The 25748-nt window shown below is 38.3% G+C and overlaps 6 protein-coding genes across 10 annotated transcripts; 3 read left to right on the top strand and 3 right to left on the bottom strand.

Annotated features, from left to right (window-relative positions):
- Nucleotides 1-409: 409 nt before the first annotated feature.
- On the bottom strand, nucleotides 410-3262 carry LOC106752195 (COP9 signalosome complex subunit 1). The gene is made up of 5 exons (XM_014633723.1): nucleotides 3105-3262; nucleotides 2816-2908; nucleotides 1546-2667; nucleotides 1157-1291; nucleotides 410-1023 (listed from the first exon to the last, which is right to left on the bottom strand). Exons 1-5 carry the CDS (start codon nucleotides 3129-3131, stop codon nucleotides 946-948), a joined length of 1455 nt encoding a protein of 484 aa, XP_014489209.1. The 5' UTR covers nucleotides 3132-3262; the 3' UTR covers nucleotides 410-945.
- Nucleotides 3263-5437: 2175 nt separating this feature from the next.
- LOC106752212 (homeobox protein MSX-1) lies at nucleotides 5438-7732 on the top strand. 2 transcript variants are annotated; one of them, XM_014633746.1, is made up of 2 exons: nucleotides 5438-6193; nucleotides 7254-7732. In XM_014633746.1, the coding sequence occupies exons 1-2, from the start codon at nucleotides 5438-5440 to the stop codon at nucleotides 7326-7328; spliced, it is 831 nt and encodes a 276-aa protein (XP_014489232.1). In that variant the 3' UTR covers nucleotides 7329-7732. The 2 variants fall into 2 exon arrangements, with proteins under 2 accessions (XP_014489232.1, XP_014489233.1); XM_014633747.1 differs by lacking the exon at nucleotides 7254-7732 and having other exon boundaries at nucleotides 5438-5519; nucleotides 5667-6790.
- Nucleotides 7733-8739: 1007 nt separating this feature from the next.
- Nucleotides 8740-13834, top strand: LOC106752208 (adenylosuccinate synthetase). The gene is made up of 6 exons (XM_014633740.1): nucleotides 8740-9424; nucleotides 10777-10879; nucleotides 11243-11606; nucleotides 11696-12088; nucleotides 12200-12456; nucleotides 13587-13834. Exons 1-6 carry the CDS (start codon nucleotides 9215-9217, stop codon nucleotides 13634-13636), a joined length of 1377 nt encoding a protein of 458 aa, XP_014489226.1. The 5' UTR covers nucleotides 8740-9214; the 3' UTR covers nucleotides 13637-13834.
- Nucleotides 13792-18315, bottom strand: LOC106752211 (alcohol dehydrogenase [NADP(+)]-like). Its single transcript, XM_014633744.1, has 4 exons — nucleotides 18014-18315; nucleotides 16846-17013; nucleotides 15567-15920; nucleotides 13792-15451 (listed from the first exon to the last, which is right to left on the bottom strand). The coding sequence occupies exons 1-4, from the start codon at nucleotides 18083-18085 to the stop codon at nucleotides 15077-15079; spliced, it is 969 nt and encodes a 322-aa protein (XP_014489230.1). The 5' UTR covers nucleotides 18086-18315; the 3' UTR covers nucleotides 13792-15076.
- Nucleotides 14052-21734, top strand: LOC106752213 (protein ARV1). Of its 4 annotated transcripts, XM_014633749.1 has the most exons (5): nucleotides 14348-14433; nucleotides 15329-15405; nucleotides 20730-20833; nucleotides 20916-21429; nucleotides 21586-21734. In XM_014633749.1, the coding sequence occupies exons 3-5, from the start codon at nucleotides 20750-20752 to the stop codon at nucleotides 21708-21710; spliced, it is 723 nt and encodes a 240-aa protein (XP_014489235.1). In that variant the 5' UTR covers nucleotides 14348-14433; nucleotides 15329-15405; nucleotides 20730-20749; the 3' UTR covers nucleotides 21711-21734. The 4 variants fall into 4 exon arrangements, with proteins under 4 accessions (XP_014489234.1, XP_014489236.1, XP_014489235.1 ...); XM_014633748.1 differs by lacking the exons at nucleotides 14348-14433; nucleotides 15329-15405 and adding an exon at nucleotides 14052-14338; XM_014633750.1 differs by lacking the exon at nucleotides 15329-15405 and having other exon boundaries at nucleotides 14153-14433.
- A 3-nt stretch (nucleotides 21735-21737) lies between these two features.
- LOC106752207 (WD repeat-containing protein 37) lies at nucleotides 21738-25620 on the bottom strand. Its single transcript, XM_014633739.1, has 6 exons — nucleotides 25402-25620; nucleotides 24382-25023; nucleotides 24161-24286; nucleotides 22769-23531; nucleotides 22194-22440; nucleotides 21738-21884 (listed from the first exon to the last, which is right to left on the bottom strand). Exons 2-6 carry the CDS (start codon nucleotides 24647-24649, stop codon nucleotides 21762-21764), a joined length of 1527 nt encoding a protein of 508 aa, XP_014489225.1. The 5' UTR covers nucleotides 24650-25023; nucleotides 25402-25620; the 3' UTR covers nucleotides 21738-21761.
- Between the last annotated feature and the right edge of the window lie 128 nt (nucleotides 25621-25748).

Raw genomic sequence — 25748 nt, 5'->3', positions numbered from 1 at the left:
AAATTACGAATGGCAAAATAATGAATTCTATTTCCGTAAGAAATCCAAACGCGTTCGTGTGTAATTCCTCCTTTCGCGTTTCTTTTATATTTTTATATATATTTGAACAGTTCAACTGTGAAATCAGATGATATATTATGAAAAAACCAACATTATTTATTACCTATTTATAACAAGATATATTATTTTTGTTTCCCATTCACGCAAGAATAGCTGAACAAAACCTGAATCTAGCACGGGTGGGACCAAAGCACCATATTTAATATATTGTACGGTTTTAGCTGAGACATATGTAGTTTTACTATAATTTTCTCGCAGCTTATTCAACAAGAAACATGTTCCTCAAACTTCGACATTTACACGCTTCACCAAAAATAGAGAACAACAAGAATAAATTACATAAACATAATTAATTTTGCATTGTAATATAATGAATTTATTTATCATTGTTATCTCAATAAATCGCAGCAGAGTATGTTAAGGTCTTAGGTTTGTTCACATCGCTTGTGCATTACCTTACATTATCTTCGATGCAGCTTCGTACAATGTATAAGAGAAACTTAAGACTTACGAATTTATATATAATTTTGACGCAAAAAAGAAAAGAAAAATATTACAACATTAATAAACTATTAAGAAATTTATCTATGTTACACAGTTTATTTTTTCTTCACGGCTTCCTTGTTATGTATAATTATTAATTCCGGAGATTACGCCGCCTTTTCTGTTTTAAAGTAACGTAACATGGCAATAATATATATATATACATGTCGTACATTATATGCTGAGAATGAGGTACAGGACACTGACTTCCGAGAAGTAACACAATGTCGAGAGCGTGGTGAGGGTGAATTTCGTTTTTTTAATCGCATATCTAGGTAGTCCGTGGCAGTTGACACGCGTTTATGAATCTGTTTCCGACGAGGTGTCAGCATACGCGCAAATTTAATTTTTTGGTGCTAGAGTGCCGTTTCCAGGTGCTACTGACATTTCGCCCCCTTGTGTGCTGTCGCGTTGAGGACTCTGAAGGAAACGACAGAACGATTTGTCAAAAATAAGCAATATATATTTCATACAATTTTGATATTAATATTCGAGAATATATCTGGAGAAATGTATTCGCTCAGACATTTTCTCCGACACTCGCTCGATTTACCTTCACATGAATCTGTTGCTTCAACATCGCCGCTCTTAAGATCAACATACGAGTACGCCTCTGGTATTCTTTCCCGACGCTCATTGACTTTTCAAAGGTCGTGCTACGTTGATCGACATCCTTCGCGTACAAAATCTGTAAACAATCGTCAATCCACAGTGAACAGATTCAGGTTTCGGCAAGTTACTTTTGAAAAGTAACTTGTTACCTATTGAAGAAAGTAACCTTAGTAAAAAGCACGACGTTATAAGTAACGGGTCACTTTCCAACTCTAGTCATATCATATTGATTTATTCAAATATTGTTATATTTGAAAAAGTTTTGGCAAAGAAAGATACATATTGCGACGAAGTGCCATCGCACGAATAAATTTTCCAAGCGGCTCTCACCTTATTATGCGAATCTATGCGAGCTTGAATTTGTCCGTCGAGAATAAGCTGCATGAGTTCGTCCTCCAACTCGGACACGGTCCTATTGAATGCCGTTGCCATCCGTCTCATGTCCGCACTTAAATAAGGACTAAAGTACTGTATTAAGGCCCTATTCCGGATTTGCGTGTACAATAGATTCACGTGAGGCGCTATGTACATATCCAGGAGGATATTATCCTTGATCTCGTCGAGTAACTTCAGGCAGGACGCGTATTTCGACTCGTAAAACTTGAAAATTATATCTCTCAGCTGTGGTTCTAATTCTAAGAATAATTTGAAGGAACTACTGAATATAACTTGTTTCTGCAATTCGTGTCTGTCGAAGGTGGCCAGGGCACAGAGTCCGCCGTAGAGAGCCACGTTCCCAGGGGACAGTAACTCAGGACAGTCGCAGTGATCCAGAGACGCCTGCAAGAAGTGTCTCGCGGCCATTTTGTATTTCCTCGTCGCCAGTTCCGCCAGGCCCGCCGCCACTTTTAATTTCGTAATTATCGCCTGATTGTTGTCTTTACCGTGAACGTCCGGAAAGTCCGGCGTGCTTTCAGCCTTGGTAACATAACTAAGTACATGGGACCAGTTCTGCAGATAAACCGAAACTTTGATCACGTTGAGACACATATTCACAACGTGCTTGCCGCTGGTGCAGTAATCTCGCGCTCTGGAGTAACACTTCAGGGCGTGAACGAGATCGCCACAGTTCAAATAATGATCCCCCAGATCGTCGTGACCTCTTCTTATGCTTTCCTTGATCGAGTTGCTTTTGTAATTCTTCAAGTCGGTATCAAATTTCTCCAATTTGAGGGCGGCTTTTTTAGACCGGGTCTCCACCCATGTCTGATCCATCGTCAACAGATCCTGAGAGGTCGACTGCGCAGCTACGTCTGGTAGACCCGGAGTGCCGACAGCTTGCTGAAGCTTCTTATGCAGTATCACATACAACGAGACATTGTACGTGGTCATCACATAAGTGATCGCCATTTTCAACGCTTCTATTCGTAATGACGGACAATGATCGGCGATATATATAAGTCTGTATAATTTCGCGAGTCCGGTATAACTATTGGCGTATACTTCCAGATCCTGGAAAGGAGAAGGACGATATAATACAGTCGATTAACGGAATATAAACTGATCATGTATGTCTTCGAAAGATTAATACAATTTCTCGAATAATTCATGTAGATCAACAAGGTGTGCGACACTAAATACATTTTACTCGCATGCATACCAGTGTTGGGTTCTCTACTATATACGGTTCTTCCTCAGCGTTATCATTATCCTCTGTAGGAGCATCCACCTGCATTGGCTCCACGACATTTTGCTAGACAAAGGGACACATGTCATATTAATAACGGTTCGTCTATTGCTCGGTGAAGTATTCAAATCCAAATAAATCGAAAGGAGACAGGCAGAGGCGAACGAGCTCGATAGTAGAGACGAGCGGATAACCCTGTAATTTAAATCGCTCGATCTCTCTCAGGATGCAATCCTTCCCCAGATTTCAATCGGATAATTACCTGAACGTCGTGAACTTGCAACGGCATTATTAGCCTTGTACGATTTTTATGTTAACGTAACTCTTACGGTTAGCGCGATAAAAAAGGTTTATTGCTCGGTTTTGCGTACCATATATAAATTAAATATGATACACACACGAGAGTTTGCAAAGGCTATATTGAAACAAAGAAACGGAGAGCGGCAAACGTCACGGCGAAATGGTCGCGTGCCGATGCGCGGCATCTCCTGACAGATATTCGTATCATTATATGTCAGATCAGGTAAGATAACAGATAGCGTGTTATCGATTAAAATGTTTTTTATGTATATAAGTTTGTAGATTTATTAAAAAAAATAGGTCTTCGAAAAACCCCAAGTTTAAATTGTTCAGATTTCTCTCAGACTACTGAACGTATGAACGACCCGACATGTGACTGCCGACTCTTATAGACCAATCACAGTGAGGCGCTGACTGACGTTTCCCAAATCACAACGGTGCCCGTGTTTCTCATCCACGAAAATTATGGACGTAGCACGGACACGCACCGAAAGGAAACATTATCGGCAGTAAATCTAGAAAGTGGATGTAACGAAATAGTTCCAGCATCAAAAGTGGATGCAGAGGGCGCGTCAAATATTTGCGTAAAACGGTATCCTGGCTAATAGGAACTTGTGTTTCTCGACCATTCAGCGAGAAGTAAAACGGTATCAGAGAGAACACCGGCGTGGCCGCTCTCTATAGTTTCTCTCTGCTAATATCTACCATAGAATTTATTTATATAACTGCACGAACATACAAGGTAAAGAAAAACAATATGGCCGTTTGAATATTTTTAGATGGACAATGTAACCGTCGAAACGATTTTTTATCGTTCGCACCATTGACATCAGAATATACTGATGCCCATTGACATTGGCGAACCACTGTTCGCACCGATTTCTTAAAAGCTGATTTGTAAATCTACCCCTTTTCTTCAGTGGGAATAGAAGTACAATAACTAATAACATCGTAACATCGGTGTAAAGCACTGTTTATCACGATATTTAACAGTCATAGTTACTAAACTGGTTTTATGCTCATTTCTACCGTTATGATTTAAATCTAATCGGCGATCGACTCAAAAGAACTGACCGACCGCATTGGTCAGTGGTTGAATCAATCAATGCATATTCTACAAATGTCTTATATATAATCATATCTAATTATATATGGGATATTTTTCCCGAACACTTCTATTTGTTGAAACAATTTGATCGCATGCCCTATAAGCGTGTAATATTCCTAGAATATTATACGAATATTATTCAATTTTAAAATAATATTCTCATAATATTCTGAGAATGTTATATAATATTATAGGAATGTTCGACTGATGTTATATGTCCACATAATATTCTTGGTGTATTATATAATATTATAGGAATGTTCGACTGATGTTATATGTCCACATAATATTCTTGGTGTATTATAAAAATGTTCTTGGAATAATTAAAGAAAAATATAATAATAATAATAATAATAATAATATATAAACATATATAACGTATTTTTGCACAAAATTCTTTCGACTTTATTTATGTAATAAAACAGTTAATATTGCAATACATTTGAAATAAAAAACTACTGTTATATATATTATATATATATACATAAAGTTGAATATTTAAAAAATATATAATATTATAGTAACATTAAATAATATTATTTTTTTAATATTATTAGGAGTGCGCATATAATCATCTATTAATAGAAATATTACTTAATATTAAATCTTAATATTACGCGCTTACAAGGCGATTCGTTCGAATCTGTCATCTAAAATCGGTCGTATTAAAACCTCGTAAGATCACATATCTTGTTTCCGTATGTGTTAACAATATAATCTTTCTGATCCATGATAGATCGCACAAGAGAGCCAGGTGGAAATGGCACGTGTGTATGTTCCAGCGAAACCGACACGAAACGCGACACAATGCCGCGCGCCCCGTTCAATATTTACATCGACGAGATGGATATATTACCGGATTAGGTACGACCCCCGTGGCTTTTTAATTATACAAACCTCGGTGGCCCGGTAAAAGCGGCCCATCTGCTCCACAGAAAGCTCAGGGGTCCACCGTATTCTCGGGCCCTCGTCGTCGTCGCCGCCGCCGCCGCCGTCGTCCACAAATCCGTACCCTCGCTACAAAGTATCAATTACATTGTTATTACCGGAGTAGCCGAAGATGCGGTCACAGATAATACACTGGTATAAGAGCATGCAGACAATAGGACAGGTACATACAGCCTGTGTTAACCGATGCGTAAGCCCCCTCCCGTGCGAGCAACGCGATAGCCATCGCGCGTGCAACTATGCGTTTAATTTGGATTTTGGCCGCGCTCGGAGGAGAGATGTGCCTCGCGAAAAGAGGGCTGCAGACCCCCGTACGCGCACGTATGTATGTATGTATGTATATACGGAGATATATAACGAAGGGTTCGTCCTTCGGAAAGTTTAGTGAAACGTTCGGGATGAGCGGGGCACGGAGCTCGCGAATTTCGGGAACGACGGATTTCAGTATAGCTCGTATACTGTCGATAGGAGATCGCGCTGAGCGCGCGACGACGGAGGCGAGAACGTTCGATTCGACCACGAATCTTCGGGGGACCGAGCAGGAGACCCGTCAGGATGCGCGACCGAAAGGACGGAGACTCCCTGCCGAATATGATCGTCGCAATCGAGAAATAAACGAGGAGAACGCACGGAGAAGGCACGGAGAGGAGGAACGAGAAGAGGAACGAGAAGAGGAACGACATGTCGGTAGCCGAGTTGCTCCGAACGGAGAAACGTGCCCGGACACTTCCGACAACGGTGTGCAGAGGCAAGGGGATAACGATCATCGGAGGACCGAGCTAACGTGGCTGCAGTACACCCGCTACAGACCGCCGAAGCTACCCAGGAGGTCCTTCGTCGAGAAGCGGAGGAAACGGCGAGCGGGTGATCACCCTCGCATCCCGTTCTCTTCGTCCCAACTGCAGGTGTTGGAAGACAGGTACAGGAGAGGAGCCTATCTGACTAGGAACGACGTCGTCGAAATATCCGCGACGTTGAGGCTGCCGCAGAGCAAGGTACATACACAGTATGAATGTCTTTCGCAGGAAACGCCACGAATCCGAACTCTTCGATTTCGATCGACTTTTGTGAATATGTAGCGCGACTCAATACGTAAATAAGAGTCAATACATACATAATGCAGACTCAATAAGTAATATGTGTAATTCGTGTCCGGGTTTGCTCTTTAAAGGTGTGATCATCGAATTGTACGAGATCGATTTTCGACCTCAAAGCCGAATGCTCCCACTTTATCGCGCGTAACTCGTGAACTATGAAAGATGGAGAGAAATATTTACGATGAGAGTTTAATGGCAAATTAAGGGCTACGAAATGAACAGAAATTAAGAAGAAATTTTAGAAAAATTGAAAACAAATTTTCTAAGATAAAATTTTTAGAAAAAAGGACGATATAGGTAATCCATTCAGCGGCTCAAAAACTACAAAGAACATACCATTTTTACTTGCCACTTCGGAGACTAAAATCGGCCCATTTTATCCATCGCCTTTTTTTAAATTTCTGCTTATGTCACTTTGTGGCTCTTAACTTTTCATTAAGGCTTCTGCCCTTTTATTCTATTATCTAACGATATCTAACGATATCTAACGTTAGATATCGTTAGATATCGTTAGTTATCGTGATATAACGTTAAATATCTAACGATATCTAATGTTATATCACGATAACGAAAATTTCGTTATCTTTAATGTATTTAGTTGCGCAGCTATTTTGCGGTTTATATCTGTTTTAGTTTAAGAGTTATACATGAAAAGGGGAAGCGTGCCTTTTGGCTTTGAAAATAATAATAATTTAAAAGGCGAACGGGCATAAATTATGTATACCGTTATTCGTGTATTGGGTCGCTCCACATACCTCCAGAATTTAATCCAAAATGAAGAGAGGTTTTAGGTTTGCGATCTTCTCTTGTCAGTAACGATATTCTGTAGTGTTTTCGCGATATTTGTCGATAGCTTAGACTGATTGAAAAGTATTTGAATATAACATGCGTTAATTTGTTATTGTTGAGAACGTCGCGCGAGAGTAATCGACGAAATAATATTTCTTCATGCATTTAGGTAAAAATTTGGTTTCAAAATCGTCGAGCGAGGCAACGACGTGAATCACTGAATTCCACCGTAACGACGCGATAACGTATACTTGATAATGGATTTTGGAATCTTGATCCACAAGAAATTTTACCGCAGGTCAACGCACGCAAGGGCTGAATCAGTATTATTTTAAGGTGATTTATCTTTTGACATAACATCGATTATTTTTATACCCCCGACTTGTATATGAATAAATTTATTTATGATTTTAGCGCATTATGTTTACTTTGAGTTTAGTTACACGAAGGACAGCGTATTCAAAAATATTCAGCGTTGAAACAACTGTCTTTGTTTGACGACGTCAGAAGTAAGAAAACGCATACCATGAATTCTTGTGTTATACGTATAAATAAAAAGATATACCCGCAAAATATTTGTGATCGACTTAACATGTTTGCAAAATTATTCGAACACTTTTCTTTTACTCGAATACTAATGAATAGTCATAAAATTAACACTGACAAATCATGAGAAAAGAGATTAAAAAAAGGAAGGTTCCATGTTAAATTAAATTTGTGTTTATTTATCGATTGTTCGAAAAAAAGTGTCCGGACAATTTTACAGTTACGTGTTGAATCGATCACAAATGTTAATTTATAGGTGTATTTTTTTATCTGAATGTATAAACGCAAGAATTCTTGGCTCTACGTTTCCTCGCTTCTGACATCACTAAGTAAGGATAATCGCAGCGAATATTCAGTAGCCTTAAAATACAGAAAATCTAAAAATAACGTCAAGATAAGTTGACGTGATTTACATCATGTACTTTTATCAAGGGTTTCGCGCAGTAAATAGGAATGGAGACGTTCGAATTTTTCGTCGTCTCGAAAATTACGGAAAATCCAAAAAAAAACAAAGTTGAATAACGCTCAAATCGAGATGGAAATAATGATGGAAATAGTAGCGAGCAATATAGAGAGATAGACAAAAAATGAAAATGGTACAAAAAACAAAGGAGTCACACAAGTTTCACGTATTTGATAAACACAGTTTACAGGCGAGGGAAAGCTTGTTGCAATTTTGCACATCTGTGCAAAGTGCAAAGATGGAACATCTCGAACCCTTTTCTTCCGTTAATCGATGTAATACAAGTAACATGATAACATGATAATTATTTCGTCGCGAGAAGAGAATAAACAAAGCGACAATTTACATTTCAACGAGTACAGACTTTACATTATCTCTTTCACGTTACCCACTCCATGCTGGACAAATGCTTCTCGGCGATATTGAATTTGACCATCGTTAAGCCGGATAATGAGAATTCGGGATATCGAAATAAATCGGCCGGCACCTCTCGTCGTCGAAGATCACGAATTCGAACGCGCGAATTCACCGCCGCTAAACGTGCGCGAGTCGCCCTAACAAGTCACGTGTTTTATCTTACGGGCGGTTCGCATGAGAAATGCCGAGACTATTGTCGAGGTTAGAGCGCGCACTCGTCCAATCGCATCTTGACGAGAGCGGACACCTCCGGAAAATCGTCGAAATTCCGATTTATCCGACCAGATTTTCGAACCTCGGAATGAAAGAAATTAGTATTTTATCGCGAATTATCCGACCGATCGTGCAGTGGTGCAGACGCGTTCCCGTACCGGAAACCGGCACGCGCTTTCGGTAGATTAGGTTTCGTGATTGCTGAGACAGAGGGAGGGGGAGGCGGCGGACGAGCCACCTACGGTAGTGGACAGGGTTGAGCGGGGGAGTATCTACGATACGCGACCGTCAGAAGTCTCGCTCGGTCCGCTCGTGTTCCTACTGGCTTCCGTCGCGTCAGCTGTTCCCGTCCGGCGGAGTAGTCGAGTAGGAGGAAGTAGAGGCGCGCAGCGGCGCACGCACAGAGGCGCAGCGCGAGATATCCCACTGTGGTTCGTGGAGCGCGAGAACGCACGCACGTACGCACGACTGAGCACGGCTCGCCGCCCGGGATGTCCGCGTGCCCGAAGATGCAGCAGCAGCAGGCGAATGGCGACGGTGTCGTGGCATCGCCGAGGAAGAAACAGCGCACCTCGAATGTAACAACGGGCGACTCGATATCGAAGGTTACGGTGGTGCTCGGCGCGCAATGGGGCGACGAGGGCAAGGGCAAAGTCGTAGATATGCTGGCGATGGACGCTGACGTCGTCTGCAGGTGTCAGGTACGCTCATGTCTCTTTCCTTCTTTCTTTCGCTCTTTTTTGTTTCCGTTCATTCGTTTATATTCCTATTTACCCGAACCTCGCGACTTCCCGCCTGCCGACCTTGCCGATGTCGTGGCGGTTGACAGAGAGAAAGAGAGAGAGAGAGAGTTCCTCTCCTCGTGAGAATATATTTGTACGTGCCCGGCGATCGTAACGTAGATCCATCCCGTGCAAAATCCGAGATCGTAGATCACGTGCTCATCCCGTGAGCGCCGAATTCTCGTCCAAAGCGACGATGGACTTCACCTTGTTCTTTCGTCATCAACCTTCGACCGCGCATCCGGCTGTGACTGAGGTTAGCCGCCGTAAAGGTCACGCTTGCGGAGGCCCGATGAGAGAAAAAGATATTCTCCGATTTTTCTCGGCATTTTCCTCGCCTCACCTGCGAGCGAGCGAGCGATTTGTGCTCGAGTATATTGCGCAAATTGCGTGTGCTAATCCCCCCGTTGTTTCTTTTCACCGTTTTATTTTTAGAAGTAACACCGCATGTCACCTGACCCGCGAGCATTACAAACACATCTGCGGCGGTATAACCTGTATCTTTGGGCGCTCGATCTATTATATAATTGCTGACGGCCATAAACGAGGTTTATTTCTGAGGAAATGTCATGCGAATTTGTCGTCACTCATATCTCTCGTATGAGCCGAGAAGAGAGATGGTTTTTACCGCGCGTTCAATTTTTATCTCATCATCAGTAAAAACGGGTTTTTATCTTTCTCACTGCTGTCCGACTAGGTTTTACAAGGATATCTTTTAGTCACGCATCATAATTAATTGAACTGTTCCCTTTTTAATTGAACCGGCTGCACTAGTTCGAAAAAATTTACATGCACATTGAAGTGTACGAAGCGTACCTACGAGATCTTTAGCTCCCACTTCGGTGTACATCAATTTCTCGAACTGACGCAGCCAATTCGGCGAAAATGAACAAAAGTCCAAGTTTACATTAACATTCCATCAATAATCACGATATATTAACTGTGAGAGAATTATAGAAAAGGGAAAGCTTGATATAACATCAGAAATTACTTAATAGAAATTACTTAATAGAAATTACTTAATACTAGAACATTAATCTGTATGTAACCGTCTTTTTATCTTTCGATTATATCTGATAGAAAACAGGCAGTAAATGTAGTATCATATATCTAATTATACTTCTAATGTGACTATAATGTCATTGCATACATCTCTTTGGAAAGTTCTTATACGTCTCGATTTGTAATTCGATAATCAAGTCGCAATAGAATCTTTCCCGTCATAAGTAATGGCGAGCCCTGTTTCTTCAAGTATTAATGTAATTTCACAGGGAGGAAATAATGCAGGGCATACTGTAGTTGTAGAAGGTGCCGAATTCGACTTTCACCTTCTGCCTAGTGGAATAATCAATCCCAGGTGCAAATCCGTAATAGGTAATGACTTCTTCAAATCAACCAGTAAAATTTAATCAAATTTATATCCTGGTTTGCGCTTGAATGAGTAACGTGTCTCTATGATTACTTTTCCCCTTGTCTCAGTGATTAATACAAAATAATGGATTATATAGAATAACACAGATTATTTATCGAGATAAGCACACAAGATCGTCAGTGTGCAAAATAGATAATTATTCCACTCGTTTATGTTACATAGGCTATTTTCTATATATACATATATGTCTCTTGATGTACATAAATTTATATTGAACTGTTACCTGAATCAATTCTGTTAGATCGTATAGATAATGTATAGCATACAGTTAATGTTTACTCATTCGAATTTATTTCTGTTCACAGGCAATGGAGTAGTGATTCACTTACCTGGTCTGTTTGAAGAACTGGAAAAGAACGAGTCTAAAGGACTTAAGGACTGGGAGGACAGGCTTGTAATATCAGATCGGGCGCATATAGTGTTTGATTTTCACCAACAGGTCGATGGGCTGCAAGAATTGGAAAAAGGTACACAGTCATTGGGAACTACGAAGAAGGGTATAGGGCCGACTTATTCAAGCAAAGCTGCTAGAAATGGGCTCAGAATCGGGGATCTTCTTGGGGACTTTGACAAATTCTCCCAGAAGTTCAACACCTTGGTTACATCCTATCAAAAGATGTTCCCTGCGCTGCATGTTGATATTAAAGCGGAATTGGAGCGTTACAAAGAGTACGTATATAACAACACACGCACGATTGTCTTATGTATGTAATTATTTTCATAATATAATTATTTATGATACTTCTCTTTGCGTGTAGATATTCCGAACGTATTAGGCCGTATGTGAAGGAAACTGTAAAATACTTACACCAAGCCCTGAAGGATGGTAAAAAGGTTTTGGTGGAAGGTGCAAATGCGGCAATGTTGGACATTGACTTTGGAACTTATCCGTACGTAACAAGCTCGAACTGCAGTATAGGCGGAGTGTTGACGGGTCTTGGTTTACCTCCTAACACGATCGGCGAGATAATCGGTGTTGTAAAAGCGTACACCACCAGAGTCGGCGACGGGCCATTCCCCACAGAATTGTTGGATTCTACTGGGGAGCTACTGCAGAAGAGAGGCCATGAAGTTGGTGTAACCACAAAGCGAAAAAGACGCTGCGGTTGGCTCGATTTACCGTTGCTGAAGTTCACAGCACTAGTTAATGGGTAGGTAACAGACACGGTTTTCCGGGTCGAAATTAAATTTGTTCATCTGTACGATTGATGTGACAATTATCTTTATTCGTATCGAGATTTGAGTGATTTTTCTTACTTCAGATATACCTCGATTTGTTTAACAAAACTGGATATTTTGGACACCCTGCCGGAGATAAAAGTGTGTGTCGGATACCGGTTAAATGGAAAGGACATCGACTATTTCCCGAGCAGTACTTCAGAATTAGTGAAGGTCGAAATTGTGTACGAGAAAGTTGAGGGTTGGCAGTCCACTACCGAAGGTGTACGATCGATAGACAAACTGCCTACGAATGCGTATAAATATATACGAATGATAGAAGAATATTTGAATGTGCCAGGTATATTTTTTTCATGTGCCTTACAACAGACAGCGGAGCAAAGGAAAGTTCCTTCCTTTTTTTGGAATAATTTAACAAAAAGAAAGAAAATATTACACACAGAGTGCTTTATATAATATATTAATGTATACAAAGTCTGCGAAATGTTCCGGGACGGCTGAATATCTCGGGAAGTAGACATTTCTGAGAAAAATATTTGGGATGAAAGTTACAAGGTGCAAAGTGACGTATTTAGTGATGCTAGGTGTAAATTCGACCAGGCAACCTTCGCATGGTACATCCTGGGTAACGCTAATGCCGACGATACTCTAACACATTCAACCCTCATATATCCCCCTCTTAAGTCCTGTGCTTCTTTGCAGAAGCGTGGTGACCTCTCTCTCTCTCTCATATGCCTGTGGCGCGCACGCTTATACACAGGCATATGGGCCCTACAGTTTAACGCCTGTTCCGAACGGCAAATTTTTAGAGAGGTGTTCAAATGGCAAAAGATACTAACCACTCTCGATAGGTTGCCACTTCTTTTCGAGAGGAGACACGAGCGAAAATATTTTTGGTTTTTACCGGGATCGAACCCGGAACCGCTAAGCACAGTAGACCAGTGCGCTGTCTGCTGCGCCACGCTCGTGCTCCAACCCTCATATAGGTCGGAAAATATTTAATGAAAAGAAAAACTTTATTGCAATATTTTGAGGAAACTCTTGATACCAGCTATTAGATTCTAGAATCAAAAATAAGATATTCCATTAAAAAAAAAATCAAAGTGACTATTGTCCTGATTTTTATGACGCAACCTAAAGTCAAATCGCTAACATCACTTAATACATTACTTTGCAACTTTTGTCTAAAATATTTTTCTTAAAAATGCGTACTTTCCGAGATATCCAACTGTCCCGAAACATTTCAGATATCTTATATAAAAATATTATTTAAAAATATTATTTTAATCACGAAATGCAAGTTAATCACCAAATGCAATCCCATTTTGCAAGGATATATCTTTTATTTACGCAACATTATTCCAAAAAAGGAAAAGTGAAAGTTTACTTATTTTATTACGCTTATTCGCTATATATTGTTCACTGCAGATTCGTGACAGAATTAGATATAAGAAGATTTTTCTGTTACAGTCAAATGGATCGGCGTAGGAGCAGGTCGAGAGAGTGTAATTGCCCTCTGACGATATACAGTTCGCAAGATGTTACTTAAAAAGCACACAATATTAAATGTATTATTAATTTTAATTTTATCTGTAACATTTACAATGCAAAGCTGATAAGCGCACACAAAGAGAAAGATTTTAACAATAAGTTTTCAGTGAATGTAGTATTATTGTTGAATTTAAGTGACACTAAATGTACACACACATAACATTGTACAATGTGAATGTTTAGTCATTTTGTAGTCAGTATCAGTGCTAACAAGTAAGCCGAAGATTATCCGAGATATTCGTTATGTATTATCTATTTTAAATAGCTGTATAGAAATATATACATATATATATATATATATCTATAATATATATATGTATATATTAAGGCATACTTGTGTTATTTGTCAATTAATGTTTTCAATTTTATCATTATATGTTTTTAGTTCATTGTACTGTGTTATAGAAAATAATTTGCCAAATGCTAAGTTTTTAATAATATATGCCTATGGATATAGAGAGAAATGTGCTGCCACGTTCTTGTTGAAAAAAAAAAGAAGTTAATCTGCCAAGTAAATATTGATATATCTCGATTAAACGTTTCGTTTCTCTTGTTTCATTGGCAGTGTAAGTTGCATATGCGTGTTAAGCGCTAATGTAGCACGGAGTGCTGAACTGAACGTAACCAGTACATGCTGTGTGTAGAATGTAAATCGAGGATTTCTGATAGTTGTGAGTATAATAAGAGTGTCTGCTGGCCTGCCTTATTAACGGCAACGGAAAAAGCCGAGAATCAACAAAATCTCATTGAAATTACCGGCGTGAAAGTAGGTAACGTGTGAAAGTAACCTATATTGTGTATATAACCTCAAATACTTGGTTGATTTTTTCTGGCCGTTAACTGTCACACGAGAAGAGTTCCAATAGCTTACTACGATGGAAATGCGAAATATCGTTGACTATATTTGAAAATTTTTGAAAATAGAAACAAAAATGGGTCATTAGGAAAATATCGATATATAGAACGACGCTCTCGGTTACAAGGAGTTATTAGGAAAAAAGAAATGTGTGAAGGAGAAAACATTATATTGGTCTCCAAAAAAACGATTAATTGATCTGTGAGAATATGATACACAACCTGAATGCACATATCTATAATAATGCAAATTTATGCAATTATTATTACAATGTATAAAATGTATACTAATGTTTTTTCACATTCAGGATATGCAGTTGCTTCAGTATTATGATTAAAGGGAATGATAATTACATAACAAATGTCGATAAATTATAATAAATTTTAATGGACAGAAATATTGAGGTGAAATTTTATATAACAATAACATTTCAATATAATTGTAATATTAGAATAATTATATAGTAATAACATTTTAAAAATTATTGCTTGATATAATAACATAATATGAAAAACATCAACAGTGTAATATGAAAAACATCAACAGCATAGTTTTAGAAGGGATATTCCGGGTGTTTATTGACACCCTTAAGAAAATGAAAGTCGCATATTCGTGCAGATTCTCCCATGTCAAGGCCATTTAACTTTTGGACATCTTCGTGTTGAAGTTCCCAATTAAATAGTTGTATGTTCTGTTTAATTCTTGTAGGATTTGTACTTTTCGGGATGGCTGTTATACCTTTTTGAATGATATGTTTGAGTAATATTTGAGCAGGAGTTTTCTTGTACTTTTCTGCCATTTCTAGCACAATGTGATTGTCCAATAAATCTGGCACAGTGTCTGTTCTTCCCAATTGTTTGACCAATCCGCGTGAACCCAAAGGTGAATATGCTGTCACTGTGATATTATTCTTTTGACAAAATTTCACCTGTTACACAAAGAGAATTTCAAGGTTCATTTTTGTGTTCACAGAGTTGTACTTAAGAAAATTTATCGCCGTATTCATTGTAGAAAGATATTCGTGTAAGTGACGTAGAACTCACCAGATCTTTCTGTTGAAAATATACGTGCAATTCGATCTGCAAATTCGAGATAGGCAATTTAGCATTGGTCAGAATTTTCTTTATCTGGAAAATGTTAAAGTTCGACAATCCAATCGCTTTGGTACGCCCCTCTCGCACTTGTTTCTCCATTGCCGACCATATTTTCAAGTGATCCGTGCTTGCGTCAATTCTTATTTCTCCTTTCTCATTCTCGGGATGCAGTTCTTCCCCGGCATCTTCAAAAGCGAATGGAGTATGCACCAGATACAAATCCAAATAGGTCAATTGCAAGTTATCAAGCGATCTTTTAAGCCATTTTTCTACTTCTTCCGGCCTGTTACCACTAGGTGGAAGCTAAGAATAAAAATACATCATCTATAGAATGTCTTAGGCCAACGGGGATAAACTTCACGAGAGTTAGAACGAATTGAGATAAATAAGAAATCCTACACCATTTTGCGAACCCAAAATTTCGGGTTATTAGTTATTGAAACTGGCCATATAGTTCATATAGAAGGGTTTCTTTAATTAATAACTAAAAAAAATTACGTATCGTTATTTTCTAAATAACACGCAAATTTTTCAGTTATTAACTAAAGAAACCCTTCTTTATGACCTATATGGCCATTTTCAATAACTAATAATTCCAAATTTTGCGTATTCATAAGATGAATTACAGGATTTCTCTGAAAAATGTGTGTGTTACTTGCAAAATAACAATACGCAAAATTTTTAGTTATTATATAATTAGTTAACAATGCTCCTATATATAGCTATTTTAAATAATCAAATCGAAATTTTTGGTCTGTTACTTATAGTTAAGCTGGCTGCGCTTATTAACGAAATTTACATACACATTAACACTTTGCAGCCATCCGAAGACGCTTGACTAATGTGTTTGAATTTATCGAAGGCATAATACGAAATTAGCCGAGCTTATTTGGTGTTTTCTTCTTACACAGTACGATATACAATACGACGGCACCATGCCGCCGACGGGTCGTAACGTCGAAACGAGCGCGGCGGACGCAAAGTGATAAAGCTTCGCTAGTTAACGAAATTTTCATACACAGTAAAGCTTCTTGAACTAGTATAGCCAATTCAGCTATAAAAAACAGACCATTTGCGTGTTGTTTGTAAAATCGTAGAGGACTTCTTCAGTTCAACTCGATTCATCGTTCACGTCCTCACGAAGTTTATCCCTGTTGGTCTGAGATACTTTGTATATCAGTACTATTAACGTAATTACTATCGATACATGAAAAGTTGAATGGCATACCTTTGTTACGATAAACAGCTCAGATCGACTGATTTTACCCGAGCTCAACCATTTCTTCAGAACATTACCGATAGCACGCTCGTTTTGATATATCGGAGCTGTATCTATGTGCCTATATCCTGCTTCCAAGGCTATATCCAATACTGTTTCCAACTCCTTTTCGCTTGCCTTTTACCACATAATATATCATTATACAATGTTTTAAGTTGAAAAACGGTATCGTTATTATATATTGGAATATTTCATAATATATTCTTTAATAATTTCAATTTAAGGCTACTGTGTCCTTATCTTGGTTGTTTCTCGTTTGACGACGTCGGAATGACGTGAAAAAGTGTACTTTCATATCAAATAATCAGCGGCTGCACGTTTTTATGACTAGAAGTTCGTCTTGTGCTAAAAGTATCATTCTATCTACTTTCGACATGCAATGAGCAATAAAGATAGAATAATATTTTCAGCACCGAAGTACATAAGACGAATCTAACTTATGTGTGGCCTTGACTAGTCAGTAAAAAATAAGTCTATTGTTAGGACTTATATTCTTGAAACATTTGTGTTTACGTGTTATCGCGCGGTTCAATTGTAAATAATAACACAGCTGCGCAACATTGTGCAACGCAATTACGTAAAATATAGAAATCCAGAGAACGATATTGATAAGTATCTTTAATAATATGTTTTAACCTTATCGTTTCCTCAATATTATCATAAAAACATTATAAATAGGAAAACTTTAGCGCAACGTTATTTGCAACGTTATGGTATTCCCATTTCAACGACTATCGAAATCTCTAAATCTAATGTCAAAGTTTGTTCACAATGATGTTGTATACAATATTAAATACGACATATTTTAGAACGTTATTACATGTTATTGAATATCGTTATAATAACATCGCAATATGCTTTTTTGCTTACCGAGTAGATCTTTCGATACAATTGTCCTTTTTTAATGACGTTAGAATTTTAAAAGTGTGCTGAATCAATCACAAGTGTTATTTTGTAGATATATCTTTTTCTTTGAAAGTATAACGCCAAAAATCTTGGCACGCATTTTCTCGCTTTTAAAAAATGTCATTAAATAAGAACAATCAGCGACTACAGCGGAGCTTTAAACAAAACATTCTTTGTATGTAAGAAGTAAATCATTCTTTCATAAACTCACATTCCAAGTTCCAAATCCCAAGATGGGCATTGTCTGCCCAGTGGGAAGAAGTACACTCGAGTTTAAGGCCATGTTCGAGGTATTTTGTAAGAATGCTGAAACAAGACTGTAGTAGACTGAAAAATGACACCGCTAATAATACTGTCGATCCCACCACACTTGAGTTTGTACTCACTCTCTTTCGCATACTTTTACTCGTATCCTTCAATTTGTTCTACGTAGTTATTCAAGCGGCACAGTAACTTTCAATTTATCTTTTCTTATCTCATAATATCAGTAATATATTTTGTTAATAAATATCTATTCTTCGACTTACGACTTGTTTTTTAAATATTATGTAACAACCTGACTGTCAAGACTATTTTTATATTTATTTTATTTTCTTATATAAAGTAGTAAAGTGTTATAAATTGTAGAATTTGTTATATAAAGTAGTAAGTGTTATAAATTGTTTATCTTGAAATTTTGAGTTGACTGGAAAATTCCAGTAGATGGGAAAACCATAGTGAGTTTCGGTTTTTACCATCCCGGATTTTATTCAATGAAATAAACTGGCAAAAACTATAAAGAACTAATATGTGATACTAATATATGTATATAACTTCATGCAAAAAAATATTTTTGCTTTAATTAATAAATTATATTAATCGCTATGATTTAAAGAAAGACGAAACCAATATAATAATACAATCTTTTTTAATTTATTAGATGTTCCGGTTAGTTTTGAGGGATTCTTTGTAAAAAAAAAAGACGTTTATTTTAGAGAGACGTTAAATTATATTTTACTCGAAATATTTTCTATCGCTAACTGTAATCTTTTTCCACTTTTTTGGCAGTAAATGAATTCTGCGATAAAAAAAAATGTTTGTCCTTCGAAGCAATCTATTCATCGAATCATTTTTTTTATTTCTTCGTATATTTTTTTCTTATATATATATATTTCTTCATATATTTTGAAGTACTATTTTCAGCAAGGTTGTGCGGCATCGATCAAAGTAAATGATAACCTGAAGGAACATATTCTAGTAAAAACGCCGTATGCAACAAGGCTTCTCATTAAAGTGCTGATAACGTATTTTTAACTGCTTTTCACCACATGTGGTCGAGCATTGCCGCGCATTGAGATTACTTTGCACAATTTTTGAGCTATTATGCTAGCAAACTGCGAGTTGACAAAGTCTGCGGTAGATATGATGCAAAATCTGCTTTTATAGATTTGGCTATTTAGGCCCAGATAGCAAAATGTATTCGCAATAGGCAGAACGTGAGGACGAAGAATAGATATCCTCACATCGAACATTAAAGTAAGATTATAGGAAAGTTATATTTTTACATATTTGAATAAAAATGTTACTGATACGTACCATTAATCTTACAATATAGCCTTACATTATAATATTAGGTCATTGAAATCTTATTTCAATATTTTAGCAATTTTACATTTTATGTGTGATTTTTGTTTTACTTTTGTTCTACTTGTTAGTATAGGGCTTGCATGGAAAATATTTTTTTTATTTAAAACTATTTGATTTTAATTTCCTTGGATCTGTTTCTAACTAATTTATTGTTTGGATTAACCATTATAAATGATTCTACTTGGGACGTGTTATAAATAAGCGTTCTACTTGTTTTCTTTTATACTTGGAATATTCACTTTTACAATAACTTTCCAATTCACAAAAAACCATAAATTAAACAGTTATAATATATTTATCAAGCTCTATGTACCGTTTTCGGTATGCGCGGCGTGAATTGAAAATGATATAAAAACGATATGAATCAAGAAATGTGTTAACTGACTATTTCATGAATAAACAAGTATATGTAAGAACTATTTCAACATTGCGAAAATATTCATAGAAAACATGAGTATGTAATCGCACGTTTTCCACGTGCGATTTTTTGCGTGCAAGTTGTTGCGTATATAGAGGCGTTCCAAAGTCAACAGTTGTTTTTTACATCTTTCAGAGCGAACATAATATATAATGAAGCGAACTTATGATTTACGAACATGCACAATACATTACCAGAGAATTGTCAACATTACATATATGTACACACGTAATGTTGACAAGTATGTATCTAATTTTTACAGCTATCTGACTATTTATTTCGCATATTCGCGAATCATAGGTTTGCTTCATCGTATCTTTTGTGTGTTCTGAAGTGAGAAAAAAAAAACTGTTGCAACCGTGCCGTGACCGATTTTACGGGATCATAGCAATAAGGCGTCTCAGATTACCTGAGAACTAAAATATTGCGAATCATAGATTTGCTTCATCGTATCTTTTGTGTGTTCTGAAGTGAGAAAAAAAAACTGTTGTAACCGTGCCGTGACCGATTTTACGGGATCATAGCAATAAGCTAAAGATTACCTGAGAACTAAAATATTGACGAAAAGAATTCCTATTAATTTATCGTTTTTAGTAGAAGACTATTTTTTATCGTTTTTCTGGGAAATACCGGTCTTTACTATTGGATTTTTTTTCTGGGAAATACCGGTCTTTACTATTAGACTTGACAAAGAAAAATCTGGAATTTCGCAAACTGCGCAAAATTACGAAGAACGGCGATAAATTTCTTTTTTATATTTAAAAAATAAGACAGCACGTGTACATTTTTATAATGCTTGTTACTTCCATGTCATTGAGAAAAAGCAAATTTATATTTAACCTGCAAGTTGAATCATTGTCTATTGTTATTGTTATTTTTTCAGATAATATTCCAGTCTGTGTAATGTACGTTTGCATCAATTGCGGGGCCGAGTGCAAAGAGCTCTTTAGAAGATACTGTCCCAGTGTTCTCAAAGTTTTAAAATGTGTAAGTGAAAAACGCGACTCTTAGGCGAACACCAAGTCAGAGATCATTGATCTTGCATTTATTATTTATATATATATTTCAGGAAGAATGCGGTTTGTCAGCTGATAAATATATCGAGTACGATCCGGTTCTAGTTTTTGTGGATCTGATCTTGATAGAAAAGCCAGCTTACAGACATCTTCTGTACAACAGCGACTTCAAGTCGTACTGGAAATTGAGTATCATATTATGGCTGGCCGAATCGTCCAGAGCTTGGTCCTCCTGCGAGATGAGCAAGGCGGAATTAGCCGCGTCGGAAACGGTTCACAACGACGCGTTACAGGACCGCTGCAATTTTTACAATTTGCTGCTCCACACCGCGCTGGCCTTCGCGGCGTTTGTTTTTGCGGTAATTACGGTGACTGAGTTCAGATGGCTTATCGCCCGTAAGAAACCGTACAAATATAATGTCAGGGACTTGAGTCGCGCTCTGACAGCCGGCGGTTGTGGTAAATTGCTTGGGATGTTAGGGATTGTATGGAGGCACATAGCATCAGGCCCGTATTACGTTCTTATTCAAGGTTACACGGTTTTATGCCTCTTGACTGCGTATTCAGGTGAGAATCTATTTTAATGACCACAGATTTATGTAAGACGTTCAATATAGGTTTATTGCAACCTTGAAACTCATAAATTATACTTATAATCCATCTTTGATCGGTAATTACTTAATAATACATACAGTGTATCCCCTGTTCCCCTGTGTGTTGCAGTTGTATGCAAGACTGGAAAGGGAGGATCTTTGATTGGATTGATCAGTGGATTTCTGCTGTATGGTTATATATGTACTTCCACCCTTAAATTGCACCTAATTATTCCCAATATCACGCTAACATGAACATGTAAATGCCCGTTAAAGAAAAACCATACATAGTTTTTTGATCAGTTTTCAAGCATCTTTAACGGGAAGAATGCTCCAGCCCAAGACTAGTCTGTCGAAACCGCAAGAAAATAAATTACACACGCTATTATCTTCCAGCCAGGCGACGGAGCACACCATCCTACGATGACCCTGCAAACATCACGATATGTATATATTACGTGATTATTATTCAATATATTCATAGAAAATAATGCCAAGTCAGTTACGTTTTGTATAATGTATATTGCCAAGTCAGTTACGTTTTGCATAATGTTTACTGTATATACGTAATAACTACAATATGACACGGAATGAAGGAATATATTTAAAAATCAATCTATAGATAATAATGATAATATATTCGAGTAAAATATATCGGTGTTGGTTCATTCAAACAGTTAAAAGGATAAGTATTCATATATAACGAAACAGATATCTGTTTGTAATCATATTCTTCACCTGTCTGCTGGTTCTAGGTAGTCTTGCCAGACGTTGACCGCTTAAGTCGAATAAACGTATTTGTCTATTGTCATGTGGTATTGCCACGATCCCGGTACTAGAAACTGACAACCGATTGGCAGCACTATCTCCGCGTATTGTCGCCAATGGACTGCGTATGTTACGTAGTTCCCACACCTTCACGCTTCTGTCGTCCGATCCAGATACGATTTTATCTTCCCGTGTAAAAACGGCAGACGTTACGGTTCTATAAGAGGGAGAGGCATGCCAGCTGTTAATTTTAGTCGTTCGATGTTACATAGACGAGACACTGAAATATTAATTAAGCTCGCTCGCTTTAGACGACCTATAATGTTTGCGCGACAGACTTCTATTTATAACCTTCTGTGTACATCGTGTATACGTAACATTCTGACAAATCCCTCGAAAATTCGTTTTCGAGTTTCGAAATTCGTTTACGAATAGAATTCTCTCTCAAATTCCGTACGTGTGAATTTTAGATCGCCTGAAATGTGGAGGACTTGAAAAAAAAAATATGATTAACATCAGCCGATAGCGGCGATAACGATACGTACTCCGTATGACCTTGGAACACCGACACCGAGTGTATCGGCTCCCGGAAGTCCCACAGCCGAAACGTGTTATCTCTGCTGGACGTGACACACAATCTCTGCGTGTGATGAGTCGATACGTGAGTCAATTCTTGATCGTGCCCGCACAGGGTGTGTATAATTTCTCCGGTTTCCGTGTCGTACAAGTTCGCCGTTCTATCCCAGGAGGCTGTAACCAACTGTTCAGCGCCGGGAAGCCAGTCCGCGGCCATCACGACGTTCGTATGGCCGAAGAGCTCGCGTATCGGTGTTCTCAGAGTCGGAGGATCGTCTTGTTCCTCGTTGTTGCTGATTAGATTATTGGTAGCAGATCGTTCCGAGCTGGCTACTGGAAGTTCCTCCAACGACGGTACTCTTTTTGGCATGTCCCAGTCGACAGCTGCTTGCCACACGTGAGCGGAATTGTCGCCGCTCGCTGATAACGCTAATTCCCGGTTCGGGTGAAATCGCACCGAATTCACGGATCCGCCATGACCGATGTACTGCAATAAACATCGGCCACTGTCTATCGCCCATATGCGTGCTGTATGATCAGCGGAGGCAGTTGCTACGATAGGTTGGCCAGACCTGCCCACAGACACCTCCCATACGCCATCGCGATGACCCACGTACTCTCTTTGCATAGTACAAGTCATCGATGGTGTTTTGAAGCTCGATACTATTTTACTGGTCTGCGCCTTCAGCTTGTGAGAAGCTTTGATCTTTTGCGCAGAGTTCGCACCCATCGCTAGAAGCAAAAGCAAAATCGTTACCTGGCTTGGAGAACATGACGTAATATAAATTGTCGAATTTAAATTGCAATGTACTGTTTAGCCTTGTCTACAACTACTTACTTTTAATGAACGCAAACATTAAGTGACGTCATATCTGACTCGAAACTCTGATCCGTAAGCCATGAGACGTAGTCCTTGTCCGCAATCTTGCTTTAAGATGTAAGCAGTAGGCAAATTGACCAACCACGGCCGTTTGTTAGAAGAATAATCGACCGTGGTTTGTCGATTTGTTTGTTGTAAAGGGAAATCGGCAATTCCCATTTAAGATGTGAGCAGCGAGGAAATTGACCAATCACAGTTAATAATTCCTCGACCGTGAGGAGAACAACCAACTGTGATTGGTCAGTTTTCTTATTGCTTAAGTAAGTAGCGTGGATTATTTGATCTAATAAATCAATAAATTAATTAATTATCTAATAAGTTAAGGCTTACAGTTTATGGCTTAGTGCTTAAAGCTTAAAGCCTAAGTGATAAAAGCAAGGTTGTAAACAAGGCCTCTGTATTGTATAGAAACGTTGTAAACAAGGCCTTTATACCCTGCATTATTTATGATCATTTGTATCGCCGCACTGGCGAGACTTACATTTTTGCTTGGAGAGATTCTTCGTTTCCGGGTAATCCATAAGATCTCCTGGAGGTAAACTGCGCTCACCTGACCCATAGCATTCCCTCTCGAGTCTGTCGTTTAAAATGTCAATCTTCTCCTGTACTATAATAAGATACATACACGCATACACGGCGGTTATACGTTGACACTGGTGTGACATTGATGTTTCGCCGGATTGCAAAGCAAGTGAAACTTACATCCTATATTCTCGGTGTAGAGCATTTCGAATTCCTTCTCGATCTGCTGAAAGAGATCATACAGGCGGCATCGCAGAGCCGGCGGGACTGGGCTGTCCTCTAACTCCGAGCGAAAGCAAATATAGTGCAACGCGGGCTGCAACGGGGTCGAGCCGCTCTGTTGCGACTGTAGCTCGGTGTCGGTGCTGCTTTGTACGCGTGGTATGGAGATCCTCTTAGCCTTGCCACTGGATTTACTTCCAGTTGTGGCCGATGGTTCGCCGGGCATGACTTGTTACTTAACGACGACGACACAAACAGCAGACGAGCATGTTCCACCGGATCTCACTTTCGTACGTTGGCCGATCACTTAGACTTTAGAGTCACTGCATTATTGATCACGTATAACGTGCGCGACTCGCCGCCAAAGTGCACGGAGTAATTGATTAATAATTTTATCGGCATTATCGAGCGACAGACTGTCTTACGTCAGTCCATCACCCAACTAACTTTGCGGTAATTGCGTTCTACGTCCTCCTCGTATCTTATCGGGAAAAGCACAAATGTCAAACCAACCTCGGTTGGACGCAAACGCGGAAAGCAGCTGTAGCAAAAGGTGGCGGTACGTTTGAAAGTGCTGTGTTTCCGTTAGAAGTAGATATTCTATAAAAATATCCGCGATATATATATATATATCGCGGCATATATGCGGATATCCCCTATAAGCGCGTAATGTTATTTAATATTAAGTAATAATTCTGGAATATTAACAGATGGATTGCATGTCCACTCCTAATAATATTATTTAATAAGGTATATATCCGCAACGATGACGGAAGCATTAAAGTACTAATTATAGATTTCCCTTAAATGATTTCTGAATGAGTAAGAGATGATCGGTCGGCAAAGTAAAAGGAATGATCGTGAATGAATTTGAATCGTTCGAATTTGTTCTCAATCATTTCGACAGAATTAAGCCGTCTTTATATATAATGAGTTTAACAATTATATAGAGATAGAATGGTATTATACGGCACATACCTGGTGAATTAATTTTTCAACAAACACGTTGTGATGATGCAGTGATAAGTGAAAGATAACGCACACGCGCGCTATTGTGAAATTGTCAATGATATACTCACGATTGTCCCGAATGTAAAGCGAGTTATATAAAAATATCACGTAACGAGCATCGTGTATGTAAATCGATGTGTTATCACCCTCAGCGTTGTTTTCAAGAATAAATTATCGAACAGCGGAGGGGAGAGGATGAAGTAACGTTTCTTCCGGATATTCCTTTCAATAAAGTCATCGATAAGTGCTCGAATTACCCTAGAAAAATCGTTTTCTAGGGAACTTCAGGAAACTCGTTTCCCGTCAGAAGGCTT

The sequence above is a fragment of the Dinoponera quadriceps genome, unplaced genomic scaffold (assembly GCF_001313825.1).
Source record: "Dinoponera quadriceps isolate SergipeBrazil2010 unplaced genomic scaffold, ASM131382v1 scaffold479, whole genome shotgun sequence".
NCBI lineage: Eukaryota > Metazoa > Arthropoda > Insecta > Hymenoptera > Formicidae > Dinoponera > Dinoponera quadriceps.
The sequence above is the reverse complement of the archived record's forward strand: the minus strand, read 5'-3'. Positions and strand labels throughout refer to the sequence as shown.

Bases quoted from the DNA above. Each gene is read 5' to 3' on its own strand.
- LOC106752195 (XM_014633723.1), bottom strand. From the start codon at position 3,131: ATGCCGTTGCAAGTTCACGACGTTCAG. The intron at 1,292-1,545 runs GTGAGAGCCGCT...GATTGTTTACAG, and splicing joins GCATAGATTCGCATAATAAG to ATTTTGTACGCGAAGGATGT. The intron at 1,024-1,156 runs GTAAATCGAGCG...CGTTTCCTTCAG, and splicing joins AGCAACAGATTCATGTGAAG to AGTCCTCAACGCGACAGCAC.
- LOC106752212 (XM_014633746.1), top strand. From the start codon at position 5,438: ATGCGTTTAATTTGGATTTTGGCCGCGCTCGGAGGAGAGATGTGCCTC. The intron at 6,194-7,253 runs GTACATACACAG...TCATGCATTTAG, and splicing joins TGAGGCTGCCGCAGAGCAAG to GTAAAAATTTGGTTTCAAAA.
- LOC106752208 (XM_014633740.1), top strand. From the start codon at position 9,215: ATGTCCGCGTGCCCGAAGATGCAGCAGCAGCAGGCGAATGGCGACGGT. The intron at 9,425-10,776 runs GTACGCTCATGT...GTAATTTCACAG, and splicing joins ACGTCGTCTGCAGGTGTCAG to GGAGGAAATAATGCAGGGCA. The intron at 11,607-11,695 runs GTACGTATATAA...CTTTGCGTGTAG, and splicing joins GAATTGGAGCGTTACAAAGA to ATATTCCGAACGTATTAGGC.
- LOC106752213 (XM_014633748.1), top strand. From the start codon at position 14,299: ATGCTGTGTGTAGAATGTAAATCGAGGATTTCTGATAGTT. The intron at 14,339-20,729 runs GTGAGTATAATA...TTATTTTTTCAG, and splicing joins ATCGAGGATTTCTGATAGTT to ATAATATTCCAGTCTGTGTA. The intron at 21,430-21,585 runs GTGAGAATCTAT...TGTGTGTTGCAG, and splicing joins CCTCTTGACTGCGTATTCAG to TTGTATGCAAGACTGGAAAG.
- LOC106752211 (XM_014633744.1), bottom strand. From the start codon at position 18,085: ATGGCCTTAAACTCGAGTGTACTTCTTCCCACTGGGCAGACAATGCCC. The intron at 15,921-16,845 runs GTATGCCATTCA...TTTTATTCTTAG, and splicing joins AGCTGTTTATCGTAACAAAG to CTTCCACCTAGTGGTAACAG. The intron at 15,452-15,566 runs GTGAGTTCTACG...TTTGTGTAACAG, and splicing joins ATTTTCAACAGAAAGATCTG to GTGAAATTTTGTCAAAAGAA.
- LOC106752207 (XM_014633739.1), bottom strand. From the start codon at position 24,649: ATGCCCGGCGAACCATCGGCCACAACTGGAAGTAAATCCAGTGGCAAG. The intron at 23,532-24,160 runs GTAAGTCTCGCC...TTTTGCTTCTAG, and splicing joins GAATCTCTCCAAGCAAAAAT to CGATGGGTGCGAACTCTGCG. The intron at 21,885-22,193 runs GTGAAGAATATG...TGATGTTTGCAG, and splicing joins TACCTAGAACCAGCAGACAG to GGTCATCGTAGGATGGTGTG.